Here is an 18,964-nt window from a genome sequence, read left to right as displayed (position 1 = left end):
CAGCCCGCTGGGGAGGATGCAGGAAGCGGCTGTCCATGGGGCTCACCTCCAGGTTTGAGTCGGCCGGCCTCTCGTGCCCCTCACAGCCACCAGACAAAGAAAACAACCAGAAGCAGGAACAGGCGACCAAGAGAGAGACTACAGTCCTCAAAGTGTCGGTCCTCAGGACCAAGGAGGAAGAGAAGATAACAGATTCACCAGAGACACCGTCTGACCCAGAGTGCAGACTCAAGCACTCAGCACCGCTGAAGGAAGAGAGGTTTGGAGAAGGGGTAAAGGAGACAGGAGAAGAGAAAGTGTTCAGCATACAACGGAGGATCAGTTTGCTGCTGGACTCCTCCTCGAGGCCAGAGCCTCTGACCAAGAGGGAGGAAGTTCCTGATCCAATTAAACAAGCAGACGGTTCTGGGGGTGTGAAACAGCGAATTAAAGACTGGGCATTAGACACACCTCCTGTTCAGGCATCCAATCAGAGGGTGGATGTTGCCCCTCAACCAATCCCTGGCAGAGTTCACCGTGTGTTGAGTGTCACTGGGGGGTCATTGGCGACGAGCGAAAGCGCTCAGCTAGCTCCACGAGAGGACAAGGCTTCCACCCTATGTCGCTCAGGACGTTCTGGGATAAAGGTTAATAGTGAGGAGATAGAAGATGAGGAAGAGGAGGGAGAGGAGAAGGGGGCCCAGGTGCCACTCTACAAACCAGTAGGAAGACTTCTTCGGATGGAAGATGGAGGGAAAAAACAAGAGCTAGTGATTGATCAAATAGAGAAAGATATGGAGACCAAGGTGCAAGAGGAGGAAAAACGTAAACAGCTGGAGCTAGAAGAGAGACAAGCAGAGAAGGAAAGGGAGAAAGAGAGGAAACAAGAAGTTGAGTTAGAAAGACAAAAAAAAGTGGAAAAAGAAAAGGAAAGGGAGAGACGGAGCGAGAAAGAAGAGAGAAAGATGAAAGAAGAGGGGAGAGAAAGACACAGAGAAATAGAGAGGGAACGGGATAGACAGAGACAGAGGGAGGAGGAAGAGAGGGAGAGAAAGAGGAAGGAAGAGGATAGGGAGAGGGAAAGACAAAGAGGGGAGGAGCGGGATAGGGAGAGACAGAGAGAGGACGAAGAGAGGGAGAACATGAGGAAAGAAGAGAAGGAGAGAGAAAGACAGATAGAACTTGAGAGGGAAAAGGAGATACTGAGAGAGGAAGAAGAGAGGGAGAGGAGGAAAGAAGAGAGGGAGACAGAAAGACAGATAGAAGTGAAGAGGGAAAGGGAGAGACCGAGAGAGGAAGAAGAGAGGGAGAGGAGGAAAGAAGAGAGGGAGACAGATAGACAGATAGAACTTGAGAGGGAAAAGGAGATACTGAGAGAGGAAGAAGAGAGGGAGATGTTTAGAGTGGAAGAGGAGAGATTGAGAGAGGAGGACAGGGAAAAACTTATAGAAGAGGAGAGGAAAAGAGAAAGAAAGAGAGAGGAGGAAAAGATGAAGGAAGATGAGAGACAGAGAGAAAAAGAGCAGGCAAGAGAAAGACAAAGAGAGGAAGAGAGGGAGAAAGAACAAGTGGAGTCCCCAGTCCAATTGATCACTCTTGAACCTGACCACTCTCCCAAGCCAGAGCTTCCTTCTCGTTCCCCTACCATCCCCATCATAGAACCCATACTGAAGGATGAGGAGCAGCCTCACATCAAGGTGGTCTACAGCTTTTCTAACAAAGAGGAGAAAACTCTTCTCGAGGTGGTCAATGATAATTTCTCCATCAAGCTCGGGAGGTGGGGGTCTCAGACCAGGCTCCTTGCCGACTGTGCCCAGGATGAGACATCTTCCCCTGGAAGGTTACTGGGCCTCCAGAAAACCGTTGTTAACACCCAGGAAGCACTCAACGTCAAATCTCACCCAGCCGAGGGGAACATAGAGTGGGTAGTCCCCACCCCAGAGAATAGGATGGAGAAGGTGGATGAAGAAGAGGAAGCAAATGTGGACACAGAGGAGGTAAGCAAAGGGAAGGTGGGAGGGGGAGGGAGAGAACTTGAAAATGATGTCCACATAACATTGTATTTCATGGCCTTTTTCCTTTGCAACACTAGTATGGGCAGACTTACCATGGGCTTAAAACCTGGTGTTATACTAGGGAAATTGTGTTTCCATAGCTAGGGCTGACACCATGGACAAGCAGAAACCACAAGCTCTGAATATTCCAACAGTTGCTTCTGAGAATTAAGCTCAGTGACATGAGAATCCACATAAAGGTAGATAAGGTAGAGCCCTTTGGAAATACCTAGATTTCTGCATAAATTGGTCATAACATTTCCTCTGATCGTCATCTAGGTCACAACAATAGACAAACACAGTCTGTGCAAACTAATAACACCAAAAAATAAATACGTTTTCATGTCTTTATTGTTCACACAGTGTAAACACGGTTCACACCGGAAAAAGTATGTGAATCCTTGGATTTATTAACTGGTTGACCCTCCGTTGGCAGCAATAACCTCAACCAATTGTTTTCTGTAGTTGCGTATGAGATCTGCACAACGGTCAGGAGGAATTTTGGGCCATTCCTCTTTACAAAACTGTTTAGGTTCAGCAATATTATTGGGGTGTCTGGTGTGAACTGCTCTCAAGGTCATGCCACAGCATCTCAATCTGGTTGAGGTCAGGACTCTGACTGGGCCAGTCCAGAAGGCATATTTTCTTCTGTTGAAGCCCTTCTGTTGTTGATTTACTTCTGTGTTTTGGGTCGTTGTCCTGTTCCATCACCCAACTTCTGTCGAGCTTCTATTAGGCGGACAGATAGCCTAACATTCTCCTGCAAAATGTCTTGATAAACTTGGGAATTCATCTTCATTTTCCGTTGATGATAGGAAGCTGTCCAGGTCCTGAGGCAGCAAAGCAGCCCCAAACCATGATGCTCCCTCCACCATACTTTAAAGTTGGGATGAGGTTTTGATGTTGGTGTGCTGTGCCTTTTTTTCTCCACACATAGTGTGGTGTGTTCCTTCCAAACAACTGAACTGTAGTTTCATCTGTCCACAGAATATTTTGCCAGTAGCACTGTGGAATATGCAGTTGCACTTTTGCAAACTTGGGAAGTGCAGCTTTGTTTATTTTTGAACAGCAGTGGCTTCTTCTGTGGTGTCCTCCCATGAACACCATTCTTGTTCAGTGTTTTACATATCGTAGACTCAACAGATGTTAGCATGTTCCAGAGATTTCTGTAAGTCTGTAAGTGTTTAGCTGACACTCTAGGATTCTTCTAAACCTCCTTGAGCATACTGCACTGTGCTCTTGCAGTCATCTTGGCAGGACGGCCACTCCTAGGGAGAGTAGCAACAGTGCTGAACTTTTTCCATTTATAAACAATTTTTCTTATCGTGGACTGATGAACATCAAGGCTTTTAGAGATACTTTTGTGAGCCTTTCCAGCTTTATGCAAGTCAACAATTCTTAATCTTTGGTCTTCTGAGATCTCTTTTGTTCGAGGCATGGTTCACATCAGGCAATGCTTCTTGTGAATAGCAAACTCAAATCTTGTGAGTGTTTTTTATAGGGCAAGGCAGCCCTAACCAATATCTCCAATCTCGTCTCATTGATTGGACTCCAGGTTGACTCCTGACTCCAATTAGCTTTTGGAGAAGTCATTAGCCTAGGGGTTCTTTTTCCAACCTACTCTGTGAATGTTTAAATTCTGTATTCAATATAGACAAGAAAAATAAAATAATTTATGTTTTATTAGTTTAAGCACACTATGTTGGTCTATTGTTGTGACTTAGCTGAAGATCAGATTAAATTTGATGACCAATTTATGCAGAAATCCAGGTAATTCCAAAGGGTTCACATACTTTTTCTTGCCTCTGTATATTGTTTTATCTAATTATGCCATACAAGCTATTATGAGATCAAGGCAGCCCATATGAAAAAAATACTATAGTATCTAGTACTACAGTATTTAGACCATAGCATTCACTGTTGTGTTTTTGCTGAAGTATTCACTGTAGAGGTGTTGCAGACATGATTGTAGTATACCATAGTATTCACTAGTATTTTTAGAGACTTTATTGTAGTATTCACTATAGTGTTTCAGTATTTACTGTAGTTGTTTGCGCACATGACTGTAGTATTTCTGCAGACATGACTTTAGTACATCGTAGTAGCACTCGACAACTAGCGTTAGCTAAAATGGCAGAACTACCAGACTACGCCAGTTACGGTTTAATGAGGGGAACGCCTCAACTACAGACACAGGTTCATGACAGGACACCTATTGAGTTGGGTCAACAGCTCTGAGCAACGCAACAATATATTATTTAATACAGCTAAACATTGGACAGGTTCTATGCCCATTAAAGAGAAACAGTGCCGAGGCAGATAAAGAACAACGTTTAGAAGCTTAGAGGATTAGGTTTGCTTGTTTGACACAGAAATAACACATTAAGAGTACACCAAAATGACTTAGATCTGTTACTTCCACTAGACAGCTTGCTGAAATATAACAGTGCTTTCACAGAGATTCAGCTGACCCAAGTTCACAAGATGACCAAAAACAGTTAAACACTCATTTGGATGGTAGAAAATAAATGCATTTACATAAACAAATATTCTAGAAATACAAATGACTACAAAGACAGTTGCCTTATTGCAGGGCACTGCCAATAAACTGCCTGGACCTCAAACCAGCTGAAATGAAAGTATGTTGTTGTCGTTGCTTTACATAATGATCCTCTTGAATATTGTCACAGGTGAATAAACTCACTGATGGTCAAACTCAACACATACCATTCAGAACAATCAACCACACACATATTTATTCAAGACAGTATGGTCACAAAATGGTTGTTCATAGAGAAAACCAGCAACATTGCACAGCCTATACAGACAAAGAACTTTCCAGGAACAATGCACTCACCTGAACATGACCAATGGGTGCTTTTATACATTTCCTGCATTTCTCCCTAATAAGCGTGCCCAGGGAAACACTGACCAAAACTTTAGTTCCTAGCCTGTCACAATATTCTTCAGTTATAAGATCATAACGGATCGAGGTTGAGGTGAGGGTTATGGTGATGCCCAGCTACTGTGGGACTCCAGTTAAAAGAGCAGGCGGAGGCAGAGATGCAGTTCAGTTTAAGAGTCTTTATAGATTCAGGTAATGGAGACGATACATGGTAGGGAATGATTGAAAGTTGTTAACATGAGAGTCTTGACTTGACTTGGTTGACTTTGTATGGAGCACGGTTGATCTAAAAGGAGACACAGAAAGGTGCAAACAATAACGAGCAATAATAGTAATGAACATACAATGAATCAGCTGTAAATGGCAATTGTGTATTTATTTGTATTTCACCTTTGTTTAACCAGGTAGGCAAGTTGAGAACAAGTTCTCATTTACAATTGCGACCAGGCCAAGATAAAGCAAAGCAGTTCGACACATACAACAACAGAGTTACACATGGAGTAAAACAAACATACAGTCAATAATACAGTAGAAAAATAAGTCTATATACAATGTGAGCAAGTGAGGTGAGATAAGGGAGGTAAAGGCAAAAAAAGGCCATGGTGGCGAAGTAAATACAATATAGCAAGTAAAACACTGGAATGGTTGATTTGCTGTGGAAGAATGTGCAAAATAGAGAGAAATAATGGGGTGCAAAGGAGCAAAATAAATAAATAAATACAGTAGGGAAAGAGGTAGTTAGTGAGGGAGATGGGTGTTTCCAGTTTCAGAGATTTTTGTAGTTCGTTCCAGTCATTGGCAGCAGAGAACTGGAAGGAAAGGCGGCCAAAGGAAGAATTTGTTTTGGGGATGACCAGAGAGATATACCTGCTGGAACACGTGCTACAAGTTGGTGCTGCTATGGTGACCAGCGAGCTGAGATAAGGGGGGACTTTACCCAGCAGGGTCCTGTAGATGACTTGGAGCCAGTGGGTTTGGCAACGAGTATGAAGCGAGGGCCAGCCAACGACAGTGTACAGGTCGCAGTGGTGGGTAGTATATGGGGCTTTGGTGACAAAATGGATGGCACTGTGATAGACTGCATACAATTTATTGAGTAGGGTATTGGAGGCTATTTTGTAAATGACATCGCCGACATCGAGGATCGGTGGGATGGTCAGTTTTACAAGGATATGTTTGGCAGTATGAGTGAAGGATGCTTTGTTGCGAAATAGGAAACCAATTCTAGATTTAACTTTGGATTGGAAATGTTTGATGTGAGTCTGGAAGGAGAGTTTACAGTCTAACCAGACACCTAGAATATGTGGACAACTACAAATACTTAAGTCAGAACCGTCCAGAGTAGTGATGTTGGACAGGCAGGCAAGCGCTGGCAGCGATCGGTTGAAGAGCATGCATTTAGTTTTACTTGTATTCCAGAGAATTTGGAGGCCACGGAAGGAGAGTTGTATGCCATTGAAGCTCCCCTGGAGTGTTAACACAGTGTCCAAAGAAGGGCCAGAAGTATACAGAATGGTGTCGTCTGTGAAGAGGTGGATCAGAGACTCACCAGCAGCAAGAGCGACATCATTGATGTGAGAGTCGATCCAAGAATTGAATCCAGTGGCACTCCCATAGAGACTGCCAGAGGCCCGGACAACAGACCCTCCGATTTGACACACTGAACTATATCAGAGAAGTAGTTGGTGAACCAGGCGAGACAATAATTTGAGAAACCAAGGCTGTCGAGTCTGCCGATGATGATGTGGTGATTAACAGAGTCGAAAGCCTTGGCCAGGTCAATGAATACGGCTGCACAGTCTTGTTTCTTATCGATGGCGGTTAAGATATCGTTTACGACCTTGAGCGTGGCTGAGGTGCACCCATGACCAGCTCTGAGACCAGATTGCATAGCGGAGAAGGTATGGAGGGATTCGAAATGATCGGTAATCTGTTTGTTGACTTGGCTTTCAAAGACCTTAGAAAGGCAGGGTAAGATAGATATAGGTCTGTAGCAGTTTGGGTCAAGAGGGGCTAGTAGTAGGGCTAGTAGTAGGGGTGGCAACAATTTCAGCCTATAATTTTAGAAAGAAAGTGTCCAGATTGTCTAGCCCGGCTGATTTGTAGGGGTCCAGATTTTGCAGCTCTTTCAGAACATCAGCTGACTGTATTTGGGAGATGGAGAAATGGGGAAGGCTTGGGCGAGTTGCTGTGGGGGGTGCAGTGCTGTTGACCGGAGTAGGGGTAGCCAGGTGGAAGACATGGCCAGCCGTAGAAAAATGCTTGTTGAAATTCTCAATTATAGTGGATTTATCGGTGGTGACAGTGTTTCCTATCTTCAGTGCAGTGGGCAGCTGGGAGGAGGTGTTCTTATTCTCCATGGGACTTGTTCCAGAACTTTCTTGAGTTTGTGTTGCAGGAAGCAAATTTCTGCTTGAAGAAGCTAGCCTTGACTTTTCTAACTGCCTGTGTATATTGGTTTCTAGCTTCCCTGAAAAGTTGCATATCACGGGGGCTGTTCGATGCTAATGCAGAAAGCCATAGGATGTTATTGTGTTACAATATGCAATTGCATTAAGCATATAAATTGGTAACGTTCTGCATGAATGGCCAGAAAGGGGGTGCAATAGCATGCGGCAGCATAGTAGCCCAAAGCTATTGCAGGCTAATTTATTAATGGCTACATAGCAGAGGCATTGCAAGCAAACAGACAATAAAAAGCTAACAAAAGTAGTAAGCTTAGCCATTAAGCAGGCCTAGTTAAATTAACAAAGCAATGCACAAAAACAGCAACAATTATTAATGTCTCCATTAACACAAGTAGCAGGGAGAACAGATCAATTGACTCAAAATGGCTGTTTGACTGACCCGTTAGCATTTCGCAGCCATTAGCGGCCAATGTCAACTATACAAAACAAACAATGTTACGGGGGTCCTCTTCTTATCCTCTTCTATAAGATAAAGGACTGTACTCACATTTCAATGATGCATACTGGTTGTTCGTCGTGCTCAACTACTCAACCCTGTCTGGGTGAAGGACCCGGATTGAAAGGAGGCACCCTCGAACCTGACCATATAAATACCTTGCCATAGAGTTATATAGAGGGCACACCTGCCACGAATGTCCTCCATCCTCGCTAGGGTTGAACATTTTCCCGATATTTTACAAATGTTCTTATGCCGAGAATTGTCAATAGGAAGTATCATTCAAAATCATTATAAAGTTTATGTCACAACTTCCGCCGAAGTCGGTCCCTCTCCTTGTTTTGGCGGTGTTCGGCGGTCGACGTCACCGACTTTCTTGCCATCACTGATCCATTTTTCATTTTCCATGGTTCTGTCTGGTCTTCCTTCACACCCGGTTCCAATCCCATCAATTACATGTTGTGTATTTAACCCTCTGTTTCCCCTCATATCCTTGTCGTTGATTGTTCTATTGTATGTTATGTGCAAGTCATGTGTCGATGTGCAATGGGTTTTGTACCCAATTATATTATTTTTTGTATATTTTTGTTTTTGGAGTTTTATGAACACTTATTAAACGACTCCGTTTATACCAAGTTCGTTTTCCTGCACCTGACATCCCTGCCACCGACATGCACCCATTACAGAATCTCCGACCATAACTATAGAGTCAGCAGGAGAGGGTATGCCGACCATTGAGGTGGAGGAGCGCGTCCAGAAGCATGCAGTTATGCTCTACCATCTTGGCGCCGCCATGGATCACATTGTCCAGAAAATGGACCACTGGGAGAGACAGGGAGTTCTTCCAGTGCCTCCACCAGCACAACCGGGGTCTCCCCTGAGCGCCCCTTTCCCACCTGAACCCAGTGAGATCCGTCTCTCCTTGCCCCAGGAGTACGACGGGAGGGCTGCGAACTGCCAGGGGTTCATGTTGCAGTTAGACCTCTATCTGGCCACCATCCACCCGGCTCCATCGGACCGTAGGAGGGTGTCCGCCCTCGTCTCGTGCCTCACCGGGAGAGCCCTGTGGAGAGATGGAGATTGGACCAGTTTGAGGAGTTCACCCGCCGTTTCCGGGCAGTCTTCGACCACCCGCCCGAGGGTAGAGTGGCAGGTGAGCGCCTCTACCATCTGAGGCAGGAGACGAGGAGCGCCCAGGAGTTCGCCCTGGAGTTTAGGACCCTGGCTGCCGGTGAGGGATGGAACAACAGGGCCCTGATCGACCATTACCGCTGCAGTCTACGCGAGGATGTCCGTCGGGAGCTGGCCTGCAAAGACACCACCCTCACGTTTGAGGACCTGTCCATCCGGCTGGACAACCTGCTGGCTACTCGCGGACGTTCAGATCGGGGTCTGGTGGTTCCATCCTCCCGCACTCCCTCTCCAATGCATATGGAGCTGGGAGGGGCGGTGCGCAGGGAGACCGGAGGGGGTTCACGCTCGTGTACCATGTGTGGCCTCAGAGGTCCCACTGCCGGTCCGTGCCGGGTTGGTTCCTATGGGAAGCGAGGCAGCAGGCAGGGTGCTCTGGCATCACCCCAAGTGAGCTGGCACCACTCTCACCCAGAGCCCTCTGTTGTTCATAAGTTTGTGTCTGTCACGTTCCCTGAGTTTTCCCCGCATTCCCAGCATAAGGCGCTCATCAATTCAGGCGAGGCTGGGAATTTTATTGATAGAGCTTTAGCCTATAGTTTAGGGATCCCCATCGTTCACGTGGATGTACCCTTCCCCGTTCATGCCTAAGATAGTCGTTCATTAGGGTCAGGGTTGATTAAGGAGGTCACCGCGCCTTTGGGCATGGTGACGCAGGGGGGTCATACGGAGAGAATTAGTCTCTTCCTCATTGACTCTCCTGCGTGGTGCTGGGCCTACCCTGGTTAGCTTGTCATAATCCCACTGTTTCTTGGTCACAGAGGGCTCTCACAGGGTGGTCACGAGAGTGCTCAGGTAGGTGTTTAGGGATTTCCGTTGGTGTTACAACGGTGAGGAGTCCAGACCAGGTCTACACCGTGCGCATCCCCCCCTGAATATGCCGATTTGGCTCTCGTCTTCTCCAAACAGAAGGCGACTCAATTACCACCTCATCGACAGGGTGATTGTGCGATAGACCTCCTGGTAGACGCTGCACTTCCCAGGAGTCATGTGTATCCTCTCTCACAGGCGGAGACGGAGGCTATGGAAACATATGTCTCCGAATCCGTGCGTCAGGAGTACATTCCACTTCACCCACCTCCTCAAATTTCTTTTTTGTGAAGAAGGAGGGAGGTCTGCGCCCGTGTATTGACTACCAAGGCCTAAATCAGATCACGGTGAGGTACAGTTACCCGCTACCTCTTTTTACCATGGCGATTGAGTCAATGCACGGGGCAAGCTTCTTCAACAAACTAGATCTCAGGAGCGCTTACAACCTGGTGCGTATCCGAGAGGGAGACGAGTGGAAGACGGCTTTCAGTACCACCTCTGGGCACTATGAGTACCTCGTCATGCCGTACAGGTTGATGAATGCGCCATCAGTCTTCCAAGCCTTTGTAGACAAGATTTTCAGGGACCTCCACGGGCAGGGTGTAGTGGTGTATATTGATGACATTTTGATATACTCCGCTACACGCGCTGAGCATGTGTCCCTAGTGCGCAGAGTGCTTGGTCGCCTGTTGGAGCATGACCTGTATGTCAAGGCTGAGAAATTCCTGTTCTTCCAACAGTCCGTCTCCTTCCTAGGGTATCGCATTTCCACTTCAGGGGTGGAGATGGAGAGTGACCGCATTGCAGCTGTGCGTAATTGGCCGACTCCCACCACGGTAAAGGAGTTGCAGTTCTTAGGGTTTGCCAACTACTACCGGAGGTTTATCCAGGGTTTTGGTCAGATGGCAGCTCCCATTACCTCACTGCTGAAGGTGGGCCCGGTGCGCTTGCAGTGGTCAGCTGAGGTGGACAGGGCTTTTAGTCACCCGAGGGCTCTGTTTACCTTGTCTCCCGTGTTGGCCCATCCGGATCCCTCTTTGGCGTTCATAGTGGAGGTGTACGCGTCCGAGGTTGGGATAGGAGCGGTGCTCTCTCAGCGCTCGGGTGTGCCTTCTTCTCGAAGAAGCTCAGCCCGGCGGAGCAAAACTATGATGTGGGGGACCGGGAGCTGTTGGCTGTCGTCAAGGCCTTGAAGGCGTGGAGACATTGGCTTGAGGGGGCTAAACACAGTCCTGGAAATTTGTGTTTGTGCGCACTATGAAGACAATATGTACCTGCTAAAATCGGTTTCCTATTGAACATACGTCTTTCTGTAATTAATATCATAGTTTGATTACATTTTAGAGTATCTGAGGAGTAAATAGAAATGTATTTTGACTTGTTGAAACAAAGTTTAGGGGTAGATTTTCAGATTCCTTTCTCTGCATGTTGAACGACTAGATTACTGAAATCGATGGCGCCAATTAAACGTTTTGGGTTATAAAGAAGGATTTTATCTAACAAACCGACACTACATGTCATAGCTGGGACCCTTTGGATGACAAATCAAAGGAAGTTTTTCAAAAAGTAAGTGAATATTTCATCGTTATTTGTGAATGTATGAAACCTGTGCCCGTGGAAAAATATTTTGATGTGGGACGCCGTCCTCAAACAATCGCATGGCATGTTTTCGCTGTAATGGCTACTGTAAATCGGACAGTGCAGTTAGATTAACAAGAATTTATGCTTTCAGCCGATATACAATACTTATATGTACCTAAATGTTTAGAATCCATATTATTTATGATTATTTATTTGAATTGTGTGCCCTCCAGTATTACCGGAAGTTGCGTGACCCTAGCCCTAAGAAGTACATTAAACTTTCATATAGCTCTTTGTTGACTATTGCTTGGAATTATCATCCACCATCATCACCGGCCTGTACCCTACCTGCCCTATGCTCTCCCCTGGCCCCTTACGCTAAGTCTGAATTTGTCCTGCTAGGGGACCTAAACTGGGACATGCTTAAACCAGTCCTAAAGCAATAGGACTCCCTAAATCTATTTCAGATTATTACCATTCCCACAAGGTATGACTCCAAACACTCATAAAAGGCTACCATCTTTGATGTTATCCTCACAAATAATTCTGATAGGTGTTTTCTGTAATGACTTTAGTGATCACTGTTTTACAGCCTGTGTTCGTAATGGCTGCTCAGTGAAACGACGTGTCCTGATTTGTCATAGATGCCTGCTAAAAAATGTAATGAGCAAGCCTTCCTTCATGACCTGGTCTCTTTAAATCAGCTTGATCCCCTCTGTCGAAGATGCTTGGACCTTCTTTTTTTATATGTTTAGTGATATTGTTAACAAACACGCCACCATAAAGAAAACAAGAATTTAAAAAAGGTTCAGCCCCTGGTTCGGTCATGATCTGGCAGAGTTACTCCACCTCAAGAATTCCATTTGGCAAAAGGCTCGGTACACGCATACTCAGGCTGACTGGCTCTCATTCAGGTAAATGAGAAGTGCACTCAGGCTATTCAGAAGGCCAAAGTTAGTTACTTTAAGGAGCAGTTCTCTGTCTGTGGGTCTAACCCCAATAAGTTCTGGAAAATGGTTAAAGACGTGGGGAATAAAGCCTCCTGCTCACAGCTGCCTATGTCCCTTAATGTTGATTAATGTTGTTACTGACAAGGAGCACATGGCTGAGCTCTTTAAGGTTGCAGCCCCTATCATCGCCAAGCCTATCTCTGACCTTTTTAACCTGTCTCTCCTCTCTGGGGAGGTTCCCATTGCTTGGAAGGCAGCCATGATGCGTCCTTTATTTAAAGGGGGAGACCAAGCTGATCCTAACTGTTATAGGCCAATTTCTATCTAGCCCTCAAAAGTGTTGGAAAAACGTGTCCATAATCAACTGCCTGGCTTTCTTAAAACGTGCCAATTATCAACTGAATGGCTTTCTTAATGTCTATGGTACTCTCTTGTATGCAATCTGGTTTCCACTCAGGTTATGGATGTATCACTGCAACCTTAAATGATGTCACCATTGCCTTTGATTCTAAGCAATGTTATGCTTCTATTTTTATTGACGGCCAAAGCTTTTTATACGGTAGACCATTCCATTCTTGTGGGTCAGCTAAGGAGTATTGATGTCTCTGAGGGGTCTTTGGCCTGGTTTACTACCTGCCTCTCTCAAAGTGTATAAAGTCAAAACTTCTGCTGTCTCAGTCACTGCCTGTCACCAAGGGAGTACCCCAAGGCATGATCCTAGGCCCAAAGCTCTTCTCAATTTACATCAACAATATAGCTCAGGCAGTGGAAAGCTCTCTCTTCCATTTATATGAAGATGATACAGTCTTATACTCAGCTGGCCCCTCCCCGGATTTTGTGTTAAACGTTCTATAATAAAGCTTTCTTAGTGTCCAACAAGCTTTCTCTGCCCTTAACCTTATCCTGAACCCCACCGGTGTGATTACTACCTCTGAGGGTTTAGAGCTTGAGGTAGTCACCTCATACAAGTACTTGGGAATATGGCTAGATGGTACACTGTCCTTCTCTCAGCACATATCAAAGCTTCAGTCTAAGGTTAAATCTAGACTTTATTTCCTCTGTTGTAATCGCTCCTCTTTTACCCCAGCTGCCAAACTAACCCTGATTCAGATGACCATCCTACCCATGCTAGATTACGGAGACATAATTTATAGATCGGCAGGTAAGGGTGCTCTCGAGTGGCTAGATGTTCTTTACCATTCAGCCATCAGATTTGCCTCCAATGCTCCTTATAGGACACACCACTGCACTCTATACTACTCTGTAAACTGGTCATCTCTGTATACCCGTCGCAAGACCCACTGGTTGATGGTTATTTATAAAACCCTCTTAGGTCTCACTCCCCCTTATCTGAGATACCTACTGCAGCCCTCATCCTCCACATACAACACCCATTCTGCCAGTCACATTCTGTTAAAGGTCCCCAGAGCACACACATCCCTGGGTCGCTCCTCTTTTCAGTTCGCTGCAGCTAGTGTTGTGGAATTATTGTAATCAAAAGGAGAGACTTTTAACCTTTTTCAAAACAATCAAATTCTATTATTTAATTACTGCAGTAATGGAGCTAATCCCGTAGGTGATTAGTTGTGAGCCCAACGAGCGGATTTGAGCCACAGCATTTTATAGCAAAGTCCATCCTCTTGGATATTCATGACAAACAACAGATGTATGGAATGGGTCACAAGGTTAGGATTCGTATGAAAGACACTAATAATTCACAGCAAACAGTATCTGCTGTAAAGACTGTTCTCATTGTGTAGAGACCATGGTCTGGCCCCCAACTCCATACTGGAGCCATCTCCCCTTGGTACCACAGTACAGAAACATTAACTCATGCTATGGAAAGTGGTCTTGTTAGGCTTATCATCCAAAGACATCGCAAATCTCCCAGAGGCCCACTTTCAGTTCACACAGACACAATAGAGTTATAAGAATCCGCTATTCTGTTGCATAAAACAAACATTTGATGCAATTACAGTATTATAACATAATCTTGAATCCCCCCCCCCCCCCCCCACACACACACTAGCGACTGGAACGAGCTGCAAAAAACACTCAAACTGGACAGTTTTATCTATTCATTTAAAGACTCCATCATGGACACTCTTATTGAGAGTTGGGGCTGCTTCACATTATGTATTGTTGTCTCTACCTTGCCTTTGTGCCGTTGTCTGTGCCCAATAATGTTTGTACCATGTTTTGTGCTGCTACCATGTTGTGCTGCTGCCATGTTGTGTTGCTACCATGTTGTTGTCATGTTGTTTTGCTACCATGCTGTGTTGTCATGTATTGCTGCCATGCCTTGTTGTTGTCTTAGGTCTCTCTTTATGTAGTGTTGTGGTGTCTCTCTTGTCATGATGTGTGTTTTGTCCCATATTTATATTGTATTTATGTGTATTTTTAATCCCAGCCACCGTCCGCGCAGGAAGTCTTTTGCCTTTTGGTAGGCATCATTGTAAAAAAATAATTTGTTCTTAACTGACTTGTCTAATTAAATAAAGGGGGGGGATAAAAAGACTAATAAATGTCACATTTTGCTATGTAAAAAATATAATAAATGCGATCAAATTTATTTCGTATTGGCTCTTCATTAATTCTCGTTTCCCCTCCAGATTAGAGAAGACTCTAATCTGTCAACTGTAGGCTACCAAAATATTTGATCAATTTCAAAATATTGAGAGAGAGAGGCTTTTTTCACGAGCGCATATGCCATCACCAGCGAGTGAGCTCCACGTCATTGAGTGAGTCAGTGAAACTGGAAAGTATTTTTAGGACCGTCATTTCCTCCTCACACCTAGGCTATTGATGGATTCAAGACAATGTTGTTTTCATTGATCTCAAATTCTCAGTTTGTCAGTGTCAAAGTAGCCTGTCATTTCGATCTTTAGTGCGTTATTATGGTGCTTTCAAGACAACTGGGAACTATGTAAAAAAAACGAGGTCCAATCATGACGTCTCAATCTTCAGGTCGGAAAATCGGAGCTCTAGAAAGAGGCCAAACTTCCCCACTTGGAATGCCATGTTGGATGACCGTTCAAAATACATTTTCCCAGTTGGAGCTCGTTTTTTCCCGATTTTCCAGGTGTCTTGAACACGCTGATGTCGGACGTCGGAGATTTCCAAGCTCCGAGTTTCCAGTTGTTTTGAAGGTTGCATTTTTAAAAAAAATTATGCCAAAGTCTCCAATCATGTAAAATGATGTAGAAATGCATGAAATGTGTTTATAAAAGGCCAACCATTTCCTGGACCCTAGGCCACAAAAAAATGTTTCCCATGTGTGCAACTTCTGTAAGTGGCTCTACTCTCTGCTCTATGCCACTACGGAAATGTGATGATATTATTATAAAGGTGATTTTTTTCTTCTCATGCGTTCTGGTACCTCAGAACTCCTCAGGTCACCCCCCTCTCGCGCTCACTTTTTGTTCCAGCACCTCTCGATTTACAAATTACGCACTGGGTATGAAGACATATACAATCAAATCATATTTTATTGGTCACATACAGATATTTAGCCGATATTATTCCGGGTGTAGCGCAATGCTTGTGTTCCTAGTTCCAACAGTGCAGTTGGAGTCCTGATATAGTATTTCTTAGACATTTAGAACATTTTCTACACATTCATTTTCACTTTGAAAATGTGGACTACGTTGTATAGATTGATAGGGGAAAAAATCGAATTTAATCCCTTTTTAGATTATGTTTTTAAGGCAGCAAACAGTAAATGTGAAGACTGTGCAACGGGTGTGTAGACAGACATTCAATAGCGACTGTAGATTTGAAAAAGGAAAGGAAATTGAGAGTTACAGGAAGGACATACCGACCCAAGAGTGCGAGATAGAGGAGGAAGAGAGGATAGATTGTGTTCGGAGACAGAGTGATAAACTGGTGAAGGGGAATAAAGAGAGAAGCAATGTGTCTGTCGTACCTGAGGCTTCTATGGGTGAGTGATCTTTTTTTCTCATAGAAGAACAAACAGCTACATTGAAAGCAGTCACACTTTCCGTCAGTGTAAAAGAGAACTAGAGAATTCAGGCCAGGTGACATGGTTAAATATGAATATATTATGAATATGAATATGAATATAATCTCTATTGACCCATACGCACCACACAAAGAATGTAGCTTAATTTTGAATATCAATCTGGTTCTACCCGCTAGGAAGAGTCACTGCTAAAAAAGATATGACATTCCATGCACATTGGTGGGATTGAGAAGTATCAAATTAGCCACACGATCTAGTTTAGTATTTTGATTATGCAAACGCCAAACATTTTGAATTTGAATGAAGGGTTTGAGTGACAGATGTATATGAAAGCAATTCTAGAGCTATGCAATGTTTTGAACAAACATATATATGGAGACTGATCCTGTTGCTTTGTATTGACATTACCACCGCATTTACGTGTAGCAAATGCTGTTCTGCTTCAATGTGGTATTTTTAGTAGGCTGACTAATGCAGAACTATTATTTTCAATGAGTCATGTTCTAGGTATTTCCCCTTCATCAGTGATTCACACTTTCTTTGTTGTTGTGTGGCGTATTTCCTCGTTCTATTGTACTACACTCGTGTGTTTACATGAAAGTGCAGAGATAATTTTTGTGTGCAAAACAGATTTGTGATTCATAGAGTTGGATTGTGGGCTCTGCTTTGCATTTTTGCCATAATGGTTTCTGTGACAGGGGAAGGTAACGCTATATAGGTCATTCTCCATTTTAAAGCCCTCAATGGCGCTGCCTACGCTGAAACAGGCTTTGTGTCATGTGAGAAGTTTATCCAAGTCTATGTTAGCCTTATATTTATCTCACTTCCTTAATTCCATTTTCTTTGAATGAGTGGGTTGCCATTTAGTCCACTAAGTGGTGCTAAATAACCAAACTACATTTACTGGAATAAAAACCTTTCAGTGAATCCAGTCTTGTTTACTGCACATCATGGCAATCCCTCCTTTCACTGGTTTCATGCAGATTTGAAAAACTCATTATGAACAAGTAAGCTAGAGCTAGAGCTAGAGTAGAGTCAGCTAGAGCTAGAGTAGAGTCAGCTAGAGTAGAGTCAGCTAGAGTAGAGTCAGCTAGAGCTAGAGTAGAGTCAGCTAGAGCTAGAGTAGAGTCAGCTAGAGCTAGAGTAGAGTCAGCTAGAGTAGAGTCAGCTAGAGTAGAGTCAGCTAGAGCTAGAGTCGTCAGCTAGAGCTAGAGTAGAGTCAGCTAGAGTAGAGACAGCTAGAGCTAGAGTAGTCAGCTAGGGCTAAAGTAGAGTACAGTAAGCTAGAGCTAAAGTAGAATCAGCTAGAGATAGAGTAGAGTCAGCTAGAGCTAGAGTCAGCTAGAGCTAGAGTAGAGTCAGCTAGAGCTAGAGTAGAGTCAGCTAGAGCTAAAGTAGAGCTAGAGTCAGCTAGAGCTAGAGTAGAGTCAGTTAGAGCTAGAGTAGAGTCAGTTAGAGCTAGAGTAGAGTCAGCTAGAGCTCGAGTAGAGTCAGCTAGAGCTCGAGTAGAGTCAGCTAGAGCTAGAGTAGAGTCAGCTAGAGTAGAGTCAGCTAGAGCTAGAGTAGTCAGCTAGGGCTAAAGTAGAGTACAGTAAGCTAGAGCTAAAGTAGAATCAGCTAGAGCTAGAGTAGAGTCAGCTAGAGCTAGAGTCAGCTAGAGCTAGAGTAGAGTCAGCTAGAGCTAGAGTAGAGTCTAGAGCTAGAGCTAAGTCAGCTAGAGCTAGAGTAGAGTCAGCTAGAGCTAGAGTAGAGTCAGCTAGAGCTAGAGTAGAGTCAGCTAGAGCTCGAGTAGAGTCAGCTAGAGCTAGAGTAGAGTCAGCTAGAGTACAGTAAGCTAGAGCTAGAGTAAAGTCAGCTAGAGTTAGAGTCAGCTAGAGTAGAGTCAGCTAGAGCTAGAGTAGAGTCAGCTAGAGCTAGAGTAGAGTCAGCTAGAGTCAGCTAGAGCTAGAGTCAGCTAGAGTAGAGACAGCTAGAGCTAGAGTAGAGTCAGCTAGGACAGCTAGAGCTAGAGTAGTCAGCTAGGGCTAAAGTAGAACAGTAAGCTAGAGCTAAAGTAGAATCAGCTAGAGCTAGAGTAGAGTCAGCTAGAGCTAGAGTCAGCTAGAGCTAGAGTAGAGTCAGCTAGAGCTAAAGTAGAGCTAGAGTCAGCTAGAGCTAGAGTAGAGTCAGTTAGAGCTAGAGTAGAGTCAGCTAGAGCTAGAGTAGAGTCAGCTAGAGCTCGAGTAGAGTCAGCTAGAGCTAGAGTAGAGTCAGCTAGAGTAGAGTCAGCTAGAGCTAGAGTAGTCAGCTAGGGCTAAAGTAGAGTACAGTAAGCTAGAGCTAAAGTAGAATCAGCTAGAGCTAGAGTAGAGTCAGCTAGAGCTAGAGTCAGCTAGAGCTAGAGTAGAGTCAGCTAGAGCTAGAGTAGAGTCAGCTAGAACTAAAGTAGAGCTAGAGTCAGCTAGAGCTAGAGCTAGAGTCAGCTAGAGTAGAGTCAGCTAGAGCTAGAGTAGAGTCAGCTAGAGCTAGAGTAGAGTCAGCTAGAGCTAGAGTAGAGTCAGCTAGAGCTAGAGTAGAGTCAGCTAGAGTACAGTAAGCTAGAGCTAGAGTTAGAGTCAGCTAGAGTTAG

General features: G+C 44.5%; 1 protein-coding gene across 1 annotated transcript in view; it reads left to right on the top strand.

Moving 5' to 3' along the window:
• The first annotated feature begins 1,421 nt into the window (after positions 1–1,421).
• The window catches only part of LOC124003339 (uncharacterized protein KIAA1671-like), a 29,665-nt gene continuing 12,122 nt past the window's right edge, over positions 1,422–18,964 (top strand). Inside the window, exon 1 of the mRNA XM_046311503.1 lies at positions 1,422–1,976. Within this exon, the coding sequence (XP_046167459.1) occupies positions 1,470–1,976 (507 nt within the window). The 5' untranslated portion in view covers positions 1,422–1,469. The remainder of the gene's footprint in view (positions 1,977–18,964) is intronic.

This window comes from Oncorhynchus gorbuscha, linkage group LG18 (genome assembly GCF_021184085.1).
Source record: "Oncorhynchus gorbuscha isolate QuinsamMale2020 ecotype Even-year linkage group LG18, OgorEven_v1.0, whole genome shotgun sequence".
NCBI classification, from domain to species: Eukaryota; Metazoa; Chordata; class Actinopteri; order Salmoniformes; family Salmonidae; genus Oncorhynchus; species Oncorhynchus gorbuscha.
Note: the sequence above shows the minus strand (reverse complement) of the source record. Positions and strands in the feature narration are given on the sequence as shown.